The sequence below is a fragment of the Lepidochelys kempii genome, chromosome 3, assembly GCF_965140265.1.
Source record: "Lepidochelys kempii isolate rLepKem1 chromosome 3, rLepKem1.hap2, whole genome shotgun sequence".
NCBI classification, from domain to species: Eukaryota; Metazoa; Chordata; order Testudines; family Cheloniidae; genus Lepidochelys; species Lepidochelys kempii.
Window position 1 is genome coordinate 76440697 of NC_133258.1, and position 18297 is coordinate 76458993.

At 38.8% G+C, this 18297-nt stretch overlaps 1 protein-coding gene across 6 annotated transcripts in view; it reads right to left on the bottom strand.

Annotated features, from left to right (window-relative positions):
• ASCC3 (activating signal cointegrator 1 complex subunit 3) overlaps positions 1-18297 on the bottom strand; it is a 508597-nt gene that overhangs the window by 125344 nt on the left and 364956 nt on the right. For all 6 annotated transcript variants that reach the window (XM_073336867.1, XM_073336864.1, XM_073336863.1 and 3 more), the window contains 7 exons: positions 16858-17022; positions 15980-16066; positions 14970-15146; positions 11328-11553; positions 6569-6723; positions 4057-4155; positions 1911-2079 (listed from right to left, as the gene is read on the bottom strand). In XM_073336867.1, coding sequence (XP_073192968.1) covers positions 1911-2079; positions 4057-4155; positions 6569-6723; positions 11328-11553; positions 14970-15146; positions 15980-16066; positions 16858-17022 — 1078 coding nt within the window. The remainder of the gene's footprint in view (positions 1-1910; positions 2080-4056; positions 4156-6568; positions 6724-11327; positions 11554-14969; positions 15147-15979; positions 16067-16857; positions 17023-18297) is intronic.

Consider the following 18297-nt stretch of genomic DNA (forward strand, 5'->3'; position numbering starts at 1 on the left):
TCATGTGCTCCTTATGGGCACCCAAGTCCCACCAATTGCACTGTCACAGTTAGGAAACAAGGTGGGCAGTAGAGTTTTCCCACAGTTCAACACATTCAGAGGGCTACAGTGTCAACATGGGAGTGGGGCGCTATGCACTCTGAGATAGACTCTCAGGTCTGTGGCACTGCATTGTGGATGCCAGAGCCCTAGGTTCAATTATGGGTCAGAAAATCCTTAACCTAGGGTTAAAATGCAGTGTAGATGCTGAAGCCCAAAATTTCCTGACATGGATCAGCTGACTCGAGTTGCACTAACCCGAAGTTTACACTGCTGTATAGACATACCCTAAGTTTCTTTCACTAATATTGTTTTTCAGCTTACTCTTCCCCATTGTGTTTTAAATTAATTTCCCTTGGAGATATTAACCTTTCATTTTTCCAGAATAAATCATATCGTATATAGTACTTATGCTTATATTCAGGTTCCTGTCCTCTCTGGAGTTTGTAATTACATCCACTTTAGTATGAATCATTCACTAAGGCACTGTGTACTCCCTCTTCCAGATAATTGGTTATACGCCTTTTCTATGCTTGTGGCGGTGTGTAGGGTATGTGTAGATACTCGCTGCGAAATGAAAAGTAGGGTGGCATCTACACTGCGGTGTATAGCTATGTGTGGCGTGAAAGGCTCTGGCAGTGGTGAGGCAATGGGGAAAAGCTGCGGCAACTCCCTGCGGCAAGGAAAGACAGGCAGTGAGGACCTTCCTCCTGCTAGAGCCTTTCCCCACTGCTGGAGACTTTCCCTGCGGTGGGAAAGACTCTGGCAGCAGGAAGGCAGTGGGACACTACACTGCTAAAAATAATACAGTAGATGTGAAAAGTACTGCTTGGGCATGTAGACAGCCGTGTAGGATATATACCCTAAGGTTCAGGTGTGTATTTTCTTTACTCACTAAGCAGTGCCTCACTATGTACACTACTATTTATACCCATGCTAGGGTGTGCAGTGTCTGTACTTCTATGTGTCGCCGTAAATGTAGACGTAGCCATGGAATGAACACAGAATATATGAGGTGTGACTATATAATATGTCTGATGAAACCATGCTACCTGAAAATATGCATCAATATAATAATGATAATCTTGTGACAATGCTAAAATATTTCAGAGATCTACTGTACTAAATGAGCACAAGAAAAATTGAAAAATAAATAATCCAATACTTTACAAAATGTTTGTTAAGCCTTGTAAGAAAGTGTAAGCTACCATTTAAAACCATTATCTCTGATGTGAAATAAAATGGAAGAGCTGACAAGCTAATATCTAAAGCAACAGATAGTTCAGCTCCACAGACAGTCAAGGAGAAAAGGAACTGTTGGCTGAGTGAACAGGTGGGCCTATAAATAAACCTTGAGACATGCATAGTATGCGTAATGAAATTAATTTATAAAGAAGTTCAGCATAAACTGCTCTCCTCTGCCAAATGTTAGAGGAATGGGGGATCCATAATTTTAGAGAAACATTAAGACATAAGATTATGAATTTGCAGTCACATACGAAAAATATAACTTCAATTTAAGAAAAATGAGAGCACAATTTGGCTTATTTTTTATGATACAATAATACTTCTCCTGCTCTTGATGTTGAGCATGGAGTTGCTAAAAAGCAGGAATATGTTAAGAAGAATTAAGCTTTTTGGAAGTGAAGACAAACATATTTAAAGTTAGTAATAGGGTTGTTGTTAGCCTCAAAAATACAAACAAATCCATGACAAAAAATGAACCCCTCCCTACACACACTTTTTTCACTAAAACTAAGAGAGTTGGATTTCCACTATTGCATGGAAATAATGAAAATTTATATTAGCAAGACTAGTTCAAACAAATCTTTAAGGAAACAAAACAATAAGGTTTATAGTTATAACTTTACCTGTGTGAGGTGGATGTCTCTCTGGTAGAATCAGATGCTGAAAATTTATGATACAAACAGCCTCTGCTCCTAACCATCTATCAGATACAGCTCGAATGTAATATTGGGAAGGCAAAGGTTCAAAAATAGGGATTGTGAACACCAGCTGCTGAACTTCTTTAGGAATGACCTGATGTAAACAAAGAATAGATAATCATTTTTTAAAAGTGTGACAAAGTTCCTCCTCTACCTTGGTGGGTCTTGCGCTTATTGGCGGATTTGCTCACCTTGGAGCTTCACGGCAGCCCTCAGCTTGGCCGTTTTTCTGAACTCACAGTCCAGGTCGACTCCTCCTGTGTCTGACCAGGAGTTGGGAGGATTTGGGGGGAACCCGGGCCCGCCCCCTACTCCGGGTTCCAGCCCAGGGCCCTGTGCAATGCAGCTGTCTAGAGTGCCTCCTGGAACAGCTGTGAGACAGCTACAACTCCCTGGGCTACTTCCCCATGGCCTCCTCCCAACACCTTCTTTATCCTCACCATAGGACCTTCCTCCTGGTGTCTGATAATGCTTTTACACCTCAGTCCTCCAACAGTCCATGTTCTCACTCTCAGCTCCTAGTGCCTCTTGCTCCCACCTCCTCACATGCACACCACAAACTGAAGTGAGCTCCTTTTTAAAACCCAGGTGCCCTGATTAGCCAGCCTTAATTGATTCTAGCAGCTTCTTATAGATTCATAGTTACTAAGGTCAGAAGGGAACATTATGATCATCTAGTCTGACCTCCTGCACAACGCAGGCCACAGAATTTCACCCACCCACTCCTGCGAAAAACCTCTCACCTATGTCTGAGCTATTGAAGTACTCAAATTGTGGTTTAAAGACTTCAAGGAGAAGAGAATCCTCCAGCAAGTGACCTGTGCCCCATACTACAGAGGAAGGCGAAAAACCTCCAGGGCCTCTACCAATCTGCCCTGGAGGAAAATTCCTTCCCGACCCCAAATATGGCGATCAGCTAAACCCTGAGCATATGGGCAAGATTCACCAGCCAGATACCACAGAAAATTCTTTCCTGGGTAACTCAGATCCCACCCCATCTAACATCCCATCACAGGCCATTAGGCCTATTTACTATGAATATTTAATTACCAAAACCATGTTATCCCATCATACCATCTCCTCCATAAACTTATCGAGTTCAGTCTTAAAGCCAGATAGATCTTTTGCCCCCACTGCTTCCCTTGGAAGGCTATTCCAAAACTTCACTCCTCTGATGTTTAGAAACCTTCATCTAATTTCAAGTCTAAACTTCCCGGAGGCCAGTTTATATCCATTTGTTCTTGTGTCCACATTGGTACTGAGCTTAAATAATTCCTCTCCCTCTCCGGTATTTATCCCTCTGATATATTTATAGAGAGCAATCATATCTTGATTAGCTGCAGATGTTCTAATCAGCCTGTCTGTCTTAATTGTCTCTAGAAGGTTCCTGATTGTTCTGGAACCTTCTCTGTTACCTTACCCAGGGAAAAGGGACATGCTTAGCCTGGGGCTAATATATCTGCTTTCTATTACTCTCCTGTAGCCATCTGGCCCGACCCTGTCACAACAGCTAAAACAGTTTGCCATACTTTCACAAGCACAGGCACCACAAGGAAATAAAGTACATGCACAACATGAAGTACAGTATGTTCATGCATGTGTGTAGAAAGCATAGATAACAGGTAGATGATCCCTCCCTTTTCAACTTTAGGAGAAGATTCTACTTCCATTGGCTTCAAAAGGGGCAGGCTCTTGGCCATTAAGTTATTTTATGTATCTGTTGGGATGGAACAGCAATGAGTAATGTGTATTTACAATCCTAATAAAAAAAAGCATTACAGATTTGATTTTTCATCTGCAAATAACTGTCCATCAGAGAAGCCAGAGAAAGAGGCAAATCCTTTAATGGATTTTATTTTTGTAACAATACTAGTGAACACCCATGTCAAAGACCAATTTTAGCAGATGCATCAAGAACTGAAAGGCAGACAACAGATTTTGAAAATTTGGCAATGTTATTGTATAAATTTCAGGTTTGGGACAACACAGAGATTTATAATAATTATTCCCAAACTACCTGCCAGATTTTTTTTCTTACATGCTTTGAAATTCTGCATAAGGACACAGTTACCTGCTTTTTTTGAATGACAAAATACTCTGAATGATATATGTGATCATTAGTGGGGTCTTCCACCCAGATCCACCAGGGCTCTCCAACTGTGCCATGCACCTAAAAGAAGAGAAAAGGCTCCCTGGTTACAAGTACTCCATAGACCTCTCAGAATACACTGGATATTTGGGGATATATTTCAGTAAGGCGTGGGTTTACTTTTTACATAGAAAATATGACAAAATCAGGGGAGCCATGTAAAACTTTTGATGAAACCCTTCCATTTGAAATTAGTCATCTATAATTGTACCGGTTTGATACATTATATATAATATAAGCATATATATAAGCAGGAGTGAATGTTCTGTCTCTGTGGGTTTTATAAATATAAGCAGGAGTGAATGTTCTGTCTCTGTGGGTTTTTCAAATACTGGGTAATAACATAAGAAAACTCCATGTTTCTAAAACTAACTTGTCTTTTTATTAAGAGAACTATTTTCAGGTGCTGCTACTGCAGCTAGCATTCAAGCCATGTGCACACAGACAGACTTTTCCAAAAACTCTTTCCTCCAGCAACTTGTGATCCTCCCTCCAAGTTCCCTACAGGCTGCTACAGTGGAAATTGTTTTTATTGGACCCCTCTAATCTTTCAGGCAAGAACACTATGACTACCATCCTCTTTGGGCCTTGCATTAGATGGTGTGTTGTCTTACACACACTCATCCAGGGCAGAAAACGTACAGTTGATGGGTTCATAAGCCATCAGTGACTGCATTTCAATTAAGTACTTGGATATTTACAATTCTGATTTTGCTGGTGCATTTTTAGTTTTATTACGGGTAGGCTTCCGTTGCAGTCAGTTTTTGTGCTGATGACAGCTGCCACTGTCGTCTTCTGGGCAGCTTACCAGCATAGTAGTAGTATGCTGATGGGAAAGCAATTCTTTAATACTTTGTCAACTGTTAAATTTAAAATTATAATGATTAATTTTTAATGATAATTAATTTAAATCATTGTAGTTATTTACTATAATAAAGTTTCTTTCGTAATTAATGATAAGCTCACTGGATACAAACAGAGTCACAGCAAAGCAAAAAAGGCAGTAACATTTTCAGGATTTGATTAATACAAATATATGTATTTACATTTTAAGAGCTCCATAGTACAAACTGACACAATGTTTGTAATGTTTCCAAAGCAACCATTAAGAGATATTGTGTCAAAGGTCACAGCAATAAGCTTGGGCAAAAATCTATTTTCCCTAATGCTTCCTCTTTCCAAGTATAGACCTCTTTGGTATACTTTATGGTTTGCTTTGGGAAGGAACTGCTGTAAATGGATTCAAGTTAAAGAACAAGCGTTAAACTGTTTTGTCCTTAATGATATATTGGCTCATCAGTACTGAACTTTGTATTGGTAATACTGATGCAAGATAGAGACTCAGCTAAATGTTTCAAATTATCTCCTTTTGTAATATAAAACAGTACATGTACAAAATTAAGTCACCAAAATTAGTTGGTGCAAGATTAGGTTAGGAATTCATTCAAAGATATTTTTGTAATCAGTCAAGGAAGTGAATAGAAAGAAACTGCCTGTTATTTTGATCACCACTCCTTCTATTCACAATCTAAGACAGAAAAGTTTTCCAAAAGAAAAAGTAAAAGCCCTTATGACCAGGGAAAACAATTTTTAAAAAAGGGTGTAAATCTATTTTTAGAACAAAAGTCTGCTATATTCACTTTGTGGTCAAGATCAATTTGATACGTGCACTTTTTTGCTTAATAAAAGGGGTAGGCTTTGAAAATGGAGTTCTAGAACCTGAACCTTAATCCAAGAACAGGTGTTTAGTTGCTAGTTTTCAGAAGTACAACCTCTCCAATTTCATAAAGGTGGAAGAGAATGAGATATATGTGCCTAACAGAGAAGAAAAGCCTGTTTGTGCCCAAGGCCTTATCTTCATGGAAGAGTTTTACCTTATGCCCATATAACAGCTCCATGTGGGCACTATTATTCCATTATAAGACTGTCTTTTCTAGTTTAGCTTAAACTCCTTCCCAAGTGACATAAGCTAAACAGAATAAAAGTGTCCACTTGGGGGGCGATGGTGGTATCATACAGGTATAACAATATTAGTTTAAATTCTCACCTTGTTATATTGCCTGTGAATATAAGTTCCAGCTTATATCCATGTAATTTTCCTATGTAGACAAGTCCTTACACATTGGAGCAGTTTACAAATGTAAATGTACAAATTTTCCCACTATTAACATCTGTTCCTTAAACAATCTTTTATGAAGTTACAAAAGAGTGTAGTCTTATTTAAGTTAACTTGAATGAGAAAAGGATACTTTCTTTAGATATATTCTTCCATAAGCATCTCAAAATTAATTCGTCTCTGTAGATCACATTGTCTTTATAAATAGTTAAAATGACCTTTTTACATTATCCAAATAGCTAAATTCTCACTATAATCTTCACCTTAATTACTGAAAGCTGGAAGAGCGCTTTTCCCCACTCCCTTCTTAATTTTTACCTGATCATTCCACTTGAAGTCAGGAGTGATGTTCAGCCTAACACGGAGTACAGTACGTGTAATTGGCTGAATAGCTGCTTCCATTGTAATGGAGGGAATTTGATGGACACATTGTTTGACCTTTAACCCAATATGCACATGACGCAGCATGTGACCTGCAAAGAAAACACCAGGTGAAACAAATGTAGATTTACAGGAAAAATAATACAAATTAGACTTTTAAATAGGGTTTTAGAGAGGAATGTTATTGCTTGCTTGTTTTGTGTGTAAATGACTCTCTTGATCTGGTATGTTGGAATATTTTGTAATACTTAATTTGAATTAGCAATTTACAGCTCAGAAAAAGACATTAACAACTCCCCTGCTGGCTTTTACCAATGGGTCAAAATAACTATTAAGAATTCATGCTGCATAATTTGCTATTTCAAGATAGTTTCCTTTTTCTTCTATGACTTTTTGACCTGCTAGTTAGAAAAACATATAGTCTCTTCTATACACATAAATACTAACCCAGGAGGTGATATGATTTTGTTTAAGTTGATTCTTGACTACTTAAGTTGCATCAATATGAGGCACTTAAACTGATAGCTATGCCTGGGGGTTGCACGAATTTAACTAAATTGATATGTAAATGGATTTAGTTAAAACTGTATAACGTTATCACGTAGACTAGGCCTCACTCAAATTAAAATTGATCTAGTTAAAGCAAGGCAAACTCCTCATGTAGACACAAGCAGGTTTAACCCTTGCTTAAATCAGTTAGCTCACATCTGTAAATTAAGCGCATCTACATTAAGAGTGTGCACCATTTTAACTAGATTGATTTTAAATCAATTTCTTTAAACGGGTGCAACTTTTCCAGTCCCGAACTGCCCTTATTCTACTTATGTCAATTTTTTTTTTTACAGGCAAAAGCAAAACTTCCGAAGGCATATAAAATATTGATGTTCCTACAGTTCAGTTAGCTCAATAAGACTATACAGGCAGATCAGTTCTACAATGTGATGCATGTCGGTGAACCCTTGAGTCTGTGTGAAGACCCCATGCGGGTCTATACAGTGATCTGCCTGCACACGTCATTGCAGAATTAGGGCCCATCTGCTGTGATGGTGGTGGTGTTATTTTAGAGTTACAGCAAGAGAATGTTAAAAGAAAAATCTGTGACTTCTCAAAATTTCAGAATCATACAATCTGCTAACCCAAGGAATTGGCTGCTTAAAAATAGGCATTTTTAACTAAAAGAAGTATAAAACTTACTTGATTCGACAAAGACTTTAAATACTTTTTCAGAGAATACGACAATCAATTAAACTGTAAAAAAAACCTTCCCGTCAATTTCCAGGGGAAGACGCTTGATTTTCATTACCTCTTTTGTTTCAATGTGAAGGCTTTTTATTTTTTTAAATGAACTTGTTTTTGTTTAATTTTTAGGCAGACTGGATCCAGGATCTGCACATAAAGTGCAGCATTTATTCCCACTGAATCATAGAAATGTAAGGCTAGAAAGGACCTCAAAAGTTCATTAAGTCCAGGCCCCTGCAATGAAGCAGGATCAAGTACATCTAGACCATATTGACAGGAGTTTATCTATCCTATTCTTAAAAATGTCCAATTATGGAAAATCCTTATAGTTGGAAAGTTTTTCCTATTATCTAACCAAAATCTCCCTTGACCCTATTACTTTCTACCTTTCCTACCTTCAGGAGACAAAGAACAATTGATCACTGTCCTCTTTGTAGCAGATCTTAACATATTTCAAGACTTATCAGGTCCCCAATTAATTTTCTTTTCTCAAGACTAAATATGGGCAGTTTTTTTTAACCTTTCCTCACAGATTAGGTTTTCTAATTTTTTTTTTAAATCATTTTTGTTGCTCTTCTCTGGATTCTCTCCAAATTTACCACAGCTTTCCTGAAATGTGGCACCCAGACCTGGGCATAGTACTCCAGCTGAGGCTTTACCAGGGCCAAACAGAGAATCATAGAATATCAGGGTTGGAACGGAGCTCAGGAGGTCATCTAGTCCAACCTCCTGCTCAAAGCAGGACCAATCCCCAACTAAATCATCCCAGCCTGACCTTAAAAACTTCTAAGGAAGGAGATTCCACTACCTCCCTAGGTAACGCATTCCAGTGTTTCACCACCCTTCTAGTGAAAAAGTTTTTCCTAATATACAACCTAAACCTCCCCCACTGCAACTTGAGACCATTACTCCTTGTTCTGTCATCTGCTACCACTGAGAATAGTCTAGAGCCATCCTCTTTGGAACCCCCTTTCAGGTAGTTGAAAGCAGCTATCAAATCCCCCCTCATTCTTCTCTTCCGCAGACTAAACAATCCCAGTTCCCTCAGCCTCTCCTCATAAGTCATATGTTCCAGTCCCTTAATCATTTTTGTTGCCCTCCGCTGGACCCTTTCCAATTTTTCCACATCTTTCTTGTAGTGTGGGGCCCAAAACTGGACACAGTACTCCAGATTTCAGAGTTAACAGCCGTGTTAGTCTGTATTCGCAAAAAGAAAAGGAGTACTTGTGGCACCTTAGACACTAACCCATTTATTTGAGCATAAGCTTTCGTGAGCTACATCTCACTTCATTGGATGCATACTGTGAAAAATACAGAAGATGTTTTTATACACACAAACCATGAAAAAATGGGTGTTTATCACTGCAAAAGGTTTTCTCTCCCCCCACCCTACTCTCCTCCTGGTAATAGCTTATCTAAAGTGATCACTCTCCTTACAATGTGTATGATAATCAAGGTGGGCCATTTCCAGCACAAATCCAGGTTTCCCCCCCCCTCCAAAAAAAACCCAACAACAACAGGAGAGTGGGTTTGTTTTGGGGCGGGGGGGGGGGGGAGAAAACCTGGATTTGTGCTGGAAATGGTGATACTGGGAAACTGGAGTGCCTAAGGGATTTGCTTGTGTGACTTGTGGTTAGCCAGTGGGGTAAAACCAAAGTCTTCTTTATTTGGCTGATTTGGTTTGCCTTGGTGTGCACAGAAACCCCAGCCTTGGGCTGTAACTGCCCTGCTTGAAGCAATTTGTCCTGAATTGGCACTCTCAGTTGGGTCCAGCTAGAACCAGCATCGTTACATAGGGATGCTGGAAGGGTTTCCCTGACAGCCAACTCCTCTCTTTTTACTTCAAGTCACCCTGCTACTTAAAAGCGGTGTGGGGGCTCATATTGAAACTAATACGGAGAGGTGCTGAAAACAAGCTAATAGCCTGAAAATGCTCTCTTTCCATATTTCAATGTGGCACTGAATTCTAAATTAAGAAAAAGGATGGCTGGCAGGCCAGCAAATGCTTTCCCTCTCTCTCCAATGTCTTGGAGGGAGGGAGGGAGATAGAAAGCAGATAGGGAGGAGGACATTAAATAAGTAACAGCTCTCAGGGATGCACTTTGTATTTTTCCTAGGCATTTATAGGACTATAGGACACCTATTACCACAGTATCTAATCACTAATAATCTATTCCCATGTTAAAATACTAGACTCCATCTGCTTACACACGAAAAGTAGTCCATTTAAAATATAACTATGTATATTCTATATACATGTAGAAACATACCTAAACTCATAGTTCAATGCTAAGTGCCATTCACACTGAAATTTAGGAGAGTGAAACTCTTTCCATGTCTTTTAATCAAGCATCTTGTGTTCCAGAAAAATCATAGGGCAGTTTTCTTTAAAAAAAAGAGCAGGGCCATATTCACTGCCATATTATACTAGTATTAAGCATTGAAATAATACTGTGAAAGTACAAATTGATTTATTATAATACATAAGGTACAGAAGCTGATCTGAAAAGCCACAGAATACACACACATACATAGATACTATATTTAGTGATGATATAAAACCTTTGGAGATTTCTTTTAAGCACCCGATTTAACTTTGAAAATAAAAACATAGGCCCATATCCTGCACACACTTATGCATGGTGCTTAACTTTGGGACTACTCATATGAATCAAATACCATAAGTGTTTGTGGGATTGGGGCCTTATCTTGGAAGTGATCTGAACACTTGCAGACTGCAAACAAAGGTCATCTGTGGTTGCTGAGTCAAGCCAGTCCAAGACTGAAAAGATGCCAAATGTCTATTTTCACTGTACATTTGGGAACTATTTGAAAATTCCAGTCTACTTTTTTGTAACAGACAGAGTTGAAAGTGCCCCAACCCTGATTATTCTATAACAAAAATGCTGTTAAAAGTATCACCTTGGACCAGAGGCCTGGAAATGCAGACTGAAGGCCAGGATCTAAAATATCCCTCCAAAGCAAGGTTAACAAGTTAAAAAGTATTTAAAATAAAGAAAAATTCTTCTTAACTGTCTCCCTCCGACCCCATCAGTTGGTGCCTAGCTAATGCATAAGCGTTTATATACACCTTCTAATATTGTTTTTATTCCTATAAATGTAATTGTGGATGTCCTCATTACTGATATATATCAAATCCTTTACTAAACTCCACTAAACTCTTGGCTGGAATGATAATCTTGTGGCAATGAACTCCTCAGGTTAAATGAAAATGAATGCGATCATTCAGAAGCAGGCACGAACCACTTATTGGTAGTGTCCTTTGTTATAATTCCCCACTTTCACTCTTTTTCACATAAACAAGTTGTAAGTAACGAAGGACCTGGTTTATCAACTGTCAGAAATCAATGGGATTAATAGTAAGTTCCTACTCAATGTAAAGAGGAGAACATAGAGTCCAATTTTTAAACAGAACATTACTTATTATGTTTTTTACCTATTTCATCTTTCCTCATGTCCTTCATCTTATCTACAGAGAGATTCTTTTCCTCCAGCTTTGCGAGGACTGATGGTGGCAACACTGAGAACTGTCGCAAAGGGTTGGCCCAGCCCCACAGCCGCTTGTCAATGACTTTGCTGAGGTTCAGTAGCCGGTACGTCATTGCAGGCCATCGTTTCCTAAGAGCAACCTCAAAAAGGGCTCGAACAATCCGAGCTGCATTCTACAGAGTGAAACATAGAGACAAAGAAAAATATTAGATTCAGATCAAACATTTTTCATTGGATACAGCATCTATGTTTTTTTCCTATCAGACTCCCAAAACAACATATTTTTATTGTTAAGTTTTAGCTAAAATATTCTTGAAAAATTTATTTTTCAGTTTCTACCTAATGATTAATTGCATCTCTTAAAAGTGCTTCATCATTACTTAATGGGATGATGACAGTAAATACATACAATTAAACAATTATTAAAGTTATAGTGTTATAGTAAACAGAAACAATTGTTGATAGTAATACTTTTTTTTTGTTACAATAACCCTGACCGTGCTCAAAATTTAAAATTGGATATTCATGCTGAGGGGGAACATGGTCTTGTGGTTAAAGCCCAAGTCTGGTAGTCAGAAGAAGTAGGTTCAATTGCTAGGTCTACCGCAGGATTCCTGTCCTTGGTTTTGATCATAGTTACACCAGCACTCAGGGGTTTTGCTCACTGTGTCTCAATGACTTCTCAATCACTTTTACTTAGTTTATAAAAATGTTTGCTTTCTTCTTTTATTTGCATTCCCTGAAAACTTAACTTAGAATCTCAACATCAAGATTAATTCTTCATAGACTGTATATAAAAAATAATCTATCCATCCATACTCATCTAACATGGCAATGACAAATATTTTGCCGCCCATTTCTGCCCAATTACACACCCATGCAAGCCCATTGTTTTCAGTGGGATTGCCTAGGTGTAACTGAGGGAAGAATCTGACTTTACAGTGAGAAATGAGCTCGTAGTTCTGTTGATGACTCACTGAGCAGAATAGCATTCACTTTGTGCTGGCTCTGCAGTGCTAACAGGAGTTTAAAAAAAACCAGGTACTAAAATATTTTGTCACTAAAGCACGCAGTTACTACTCTTCTACTGAGGTAGAAGGAACAATTTTTTTAAAATACAGTAACTCCCTACTTAATGTCCTCTTGCTTAACATTGTTTCGATCTTATGTCCCTGATCCATTACAGAACATGCTTGTTTAAAGTTGTGCAATGCTCCGCTATAGTGTCGTTTGGCTGCCTGCTTTGTCCCACCAGCAGACCCCGCAGATCAGCACCTTGCCCCCTGCTCCCCACGCCTCCTGCCCATGGCAATCAGCTGGTTTGCGGCATTCAGGAGGCAGGAGCGAAGACTAGGCGCACAGGCTCCCCCTCCCTCCCCACCTCCTGAATGCTACAAACCAGCGGACTGCCGTGGGCAGGAGAGGGAGGGGGAGCCTGCGTGCCGAGTCCTTGCTCCTCTCCCATCCCTCCTGAATGCCGCAAACCAGCTGATTGCCACGGGCAGGAGGCAGGGGAGGGAGCGGGGAGGAGCGAGGACATGGCGTGCAGAGTAAAGGGGGAGGAGGTGGGGGGGACGGAGAAGAGGCGGGCTAAGGCTGGGGGCTTGGGGGAAGGGGTGGAGTGGGCGGGCTGAGGGTTGAGTACCCCGCCCCTGGTGCTTGCACAATAGGGGAAGCTGCTGCTGCACAACATGCTTCTCCTAGCCTACGGCACCTTCAGACTCCTTGCCTGCCTCATTGTCTGCAGTGCCAGTGGGCAGTGCCTGTGCCTGCACATCCCATTGCTTCATACTCAGCAATGGGGATTGTAGTATTAAATTGTTTCTTTACAATTGCTTAAAACGTATACCTGTATTCAATTGCTTGTTTAAAATTGTTTAAAATGTATATAATGTCTTTTGTCTGGCAAAAAAAATTTCCCTGGAAACTAACACCCCACTATTTACATTAATTCTTATGGGGAAATTGGATTTGCTTAACATCGTTTCGCTTAAAGTCGCATTTTTCAGGAACATAACTACAATGTTAAGTGAGGCGTTACTGTAGTCACTGTTTGGAGTAGAACTGCAATTTAAAAATTGTGATTCTAAGCACTACCACTCATGTCCTCACGTAAATTATTACACAATTCATAAATTGGGCACCTGCGTATGGGACCACACCACCTGCTTTAAAATGCTACAGTTGAAAGAGACAAATAAAAGCTATAAACTGAAATTGAGAGACCTCTCTTAAAATGATCTTGTTGTGCATGTATCACAATCTTTATGATATGTATAATGATCTCAGCAAGCCCATGTGTGCTGTAAAACCTGAACACAAGGAAACAAGCGAAGATGGCATGACGACCTAAACTCAGAATATTTATGCTTTTAAGTGTTTAACTCTCATCCTTAATATAATTTAAATACAATTTTTATTATTTCTTCTTAAAATGGTTTGGCAAGATCTGACAGCACAATGTCAGAACATACTATGCTGCTGCTGCTTAATGAAGAGACAGAAATACTCCTAATTGTCCCAAAAGCCACAACCTTATAACCACTATATACATTTACTATTGGTTGACATATGGAATTGTTTATGAGCGGTGTCATTTGCCTCTTTTAGGGTCCTCAAGCCAGTTAACAGATGCCCTTTTAAGACAAATTTCAAGTGGCCCACTGACTTCCTGGGATGGATCCTGGACTTGTGAAGAAATAGCAATATTCCATAGATTTCCAGTGCTGTTGTATCCATGTGATGACCAAACAACCCATCAAGTTGATGACCACTTCGGGTGTTAAACTGAGCTATCAAGCAAGAGCATGGACTAGTCTGCTATTATTGTGTGGGTGTCAACATAGTGTAGTTCCCTCAACTGTGGAGAGGTCTTCCATAATGTTTGGTATCCCCTTTCAGGTTTTTTAAATTTCAAGTCTAAACACTACCAGACACAATGCACAATCAGCTTGAAGTTATGTTTTGCCACTCTGCAAGATCACTCAGGCTAGTCCCTTTCAAATAAGTGTATGTTCAAATTAAGCAAATGCCAATCTGTATATGACTGGTGAACTTCTAGGGTCAATCTAGCCGTTTAATGGTATGTGGTGTGAACTTAAAGCCAATTCTGACAAGTGTGTATGCAACCTACTTAAGATTTGTAAAACCAATATTAATAGAACATATTCTGGTGTAAACCAATTTTATGCAAAACAAACATATAAAATTAGAATGCAAGAAAGTTAAATGGATTTACACTTTTTGGTAAATTTAGGAAACACTGAGGTTTAAGGCTAACATCTTGTATGCAACTGCAATTTAAACTATGAAAGATAACAAACAATAGTTAATGGCTACTATACTGGAAAACTAATTCAAACTCAACTAAAAAAGTACAACTTGGCCTCCTAAATTAGCACTTAGCAATTATTTTCCACTAAATCAAACATATTCTGTGTTGAAATCTCAAAAGCTAGTGCTCAGATTTTCAAATCATATGTGCATATATGTTTGAAAATCTGGGCCCACATAGCTATCCATATAGCTGGGTAAATGAAAGATGTGAAGAAAGACAAATGAAGAGATTTTATTTATTTATTTATTTTACCTGTGCAACATATGCAGAGTCTGAAATAAGGGAGAAACTATCAATCTCTCCTCGGCTAATATATGTTTGAAGGAGGATATTTATCTTTCCATAACTGTTCTCTACACCTCCGGGAGCAGAAAGTTCACAGAAATTGTTCAGTAAGGCATCCAGTTCCTCTATTTCTTCTTCTCTTACCTAAAACACAGTAAAGAAGTTTGAAGAGGTTGGAGTAACTTGGTAAAAACTTTCACACTAAATTAAATTTCCATTATCTCTTAGAAACATTATTTTAAACAGAGTCTAGTTTTACACACAACCCCCCCCCAAAAAAAAAACCCAAGTCTTCCAGACTGTAGCTAATAGAACTTAATTGAAACTATCTTAATAGTGACACAATTACATTTTATTATTCATCACCATCAATTAAGGTTGCCATTGACACACAGAAATTTGATATGCCACAAAAATTGAATCTTCTGACCCTACCATCCTCCATCTGATGAGATTTCATTTTTTATTTGACCAGAGTAAAACCTCTGTCCATCTGGATTAGGGAAAATTTGAATTAACATTAAATGCATTCATTATAGTCATATAATGTGTATGTAGCATAATATGTTCTTAGCTCAAAACTGTAAAGTACTATGATTCATGATATTACAGTTTTCTCTGTTAATAAGATTAAGTCTTAATACAAGTAAAGAAATATTCATATCTACAGTTTGAATAATGCATAGCATTTTACATTCTCACTGATGAGAATGCAAAACACACCATAAATCTACTGAGACTGACAGTCTCAGTCTAAAATTTATTTAAAGACAGTAAATGTTTGGCCCCTACAGGGAACCAGTTGGGGGCCATTTCCATCAGGCCCTGACTACCTGACATCCAGAGGACTCAGAGAGTGGGGTTAAAAGCCGCACTCATTCTCCAACCACTGGTTATGCATTTTATGGACCTGATACTGTGGATTAGGGTCTACTTCCATTAGAAGTGTCCTTCTGGATGAAGTGATGCAATCTTACCTTGATCTGTTCAAATTCTTCTGCCTTAGATACTATAGCAAGAATATCACCTTCTGTTTTGTGAGCATCAAAATGTTCATTGAAAGTCTATCAAAAATAAAATGATTTCATTTACTGTTAAAAATAAAAATGCAAAAACAATGATTTTGACCTACCAACTTAAAATTAAAGACAATTCTGCTTTCAGTAACAACTCAAAGAAGAGAGTCTCTAAGATTTTTAAAAGTAAGTAGGTGTCTTGGTTATTGGATACCCAGCTTCAGACTACTTAAAGAGGACCAAATGTTCAGAGGGCCTTCTCTGCACTTACCTAAAAAAACAGCTGCTTTTAAGTTGTCTCGAGTTGGAGACCCAAAAATGGAGGCAACCAAAATCCATAGTCACTTTTGAAAATCTTGTCCACACTATGTTCGAATGTGTATGATAAACGCCTAACTAAAGAACGATACAACACATTTTCCACTCCCAGGCTCCAATGGAGCAGGAACAGTTTACACAAGCTTCAGTGCACTAACACTTGCCTGTATGGCACATGAATGACAAGGTGATAGCATTTTCACCCCACAGAAACATTTCTGTTAGTGGGCTCTGTGCATGCAAATCCTACTTCCTGCAAATGGACATACAGGTGATAAGATATCTAAGTCTTAGGAAGGGGCAGAGAATGTAGAAATCATCACCCAAAACCAAATCTGACCAAATCAATGCTGCTGAGCTTTCCCTATTGCCATATGCTCAGACAGTTTCTTTTGTAACCACGATTTGAAAAAGATATCAGTGTTAAATTGGCTACATGACCTATAAAATCTTCTCATGACCATTTTATATAAAGGGTTAAAAAGAGAGAAGTATACCAGAAGTAGAACAAGTTGTTGTACCTCAATAGTATTATACTTAATATAATAGTGGCTGGCAATTCTGCCTAAATCTGTTGAAGAAAAAAATCCAGTTCTCTCTTCAAAACGAATCATGCGGGCTTTGTCTAGCTTTCTGCCAACTTCAATCACCAGTTGTTCTCTGTGCTTCTCTAGCCCTGGATCCATCTAGAAACCATGAACAAAATACAAAAGGGACAAATGAGGCATTTCACCGAGATAATTCAGCTTTTCTAAAAGACAGAAACAAAATACAGTTGCAAAACAAATAAAATAAGGCCATGACTATCACACCAAGAGTTAGTTCAGTCCTTATTAATACCAGTTATACTGACGATAAGTTCACAAAAAGCTGCTACACATACCAAACATGAATACAAATGAGAAAATGCAGCCGATATACTGGTCCATCATCAAAATTATACTATATTTCAACAACAACAAAAAAAAACAACAACAGGGAAGTTACTTGACCCTGGATAGTTATAGCACTGAAAGACTAATGGTGGTGTTGCTGTATTTATTACTAAAATATAGTTCTGGCTGACTTGCTAGCCCATAGCTGGGTGTCCAGCACTGGTTGCCCCTGCCTGCTGTGTCTCTGTAGTTAGACTCCTCATGGCTGCATCTCTATAGTTAGGAATGCTGAAGGACTTCGACAATAGAGATCCCGCCTAGAATGGCTCTTACCAAATAAGACAATTTCAGCTCCCAAGCACCTGCAACTTCAACAGCAGCTCAGTTGCCGCTAAAAACAGTAGCCTCCTGGCCACTACAAGAGACTGAACAGGTCTGGACTACTCATGTGCATAAAGTTAAGCATGCGTCTGCAGGATCAATGCCCTAATCAGAAGAAAGCTCAGTTTTTTCTTATGTTGATATTTTTAATGAAATATTCAAAACTGAAATGGAAGAGAAAAAAATCACAAAGTCCAAATATGGGCTGTCGACAAACTGTTGAAAAGGACGTTATTTTAGAAACTCTTTAATCCGTTATATAATTCATCCTCTTCTTTATTTCCCCATATTCCTAAGTAGCAAGGCCTTTCCTTCAGAATAACTGATATACATTTTTATTTACAGTTTTCCTAAGCTGACTCAAAAGGAAAGAGACAGGGATTCTCCAACAGTTAGAAGAATCATGGACTTTAAGGTCAGAAGGGACCATTATGATCATCTAGCCTGATGACCTGCACAATACAGGCCACGGAATCTCACCCACCCATTGCTGTAACAACCCCCTGACCTACTGAAGTCCTCAAATCGTGGTTTACAGACTTCAAGACGCAGAGAATCCTACAGCAAGTGACCCGTGCCCCACGCTGCAGAGGAATGTGAAAAACCCCCAGGGCCTCTGCCAATGTGCCCTGGAGGAAAATTCCTTCCCAACCCCAAATATGGCGATCATAAACCCCTAAGCATGTGGGCAAGACTCACCAGCCA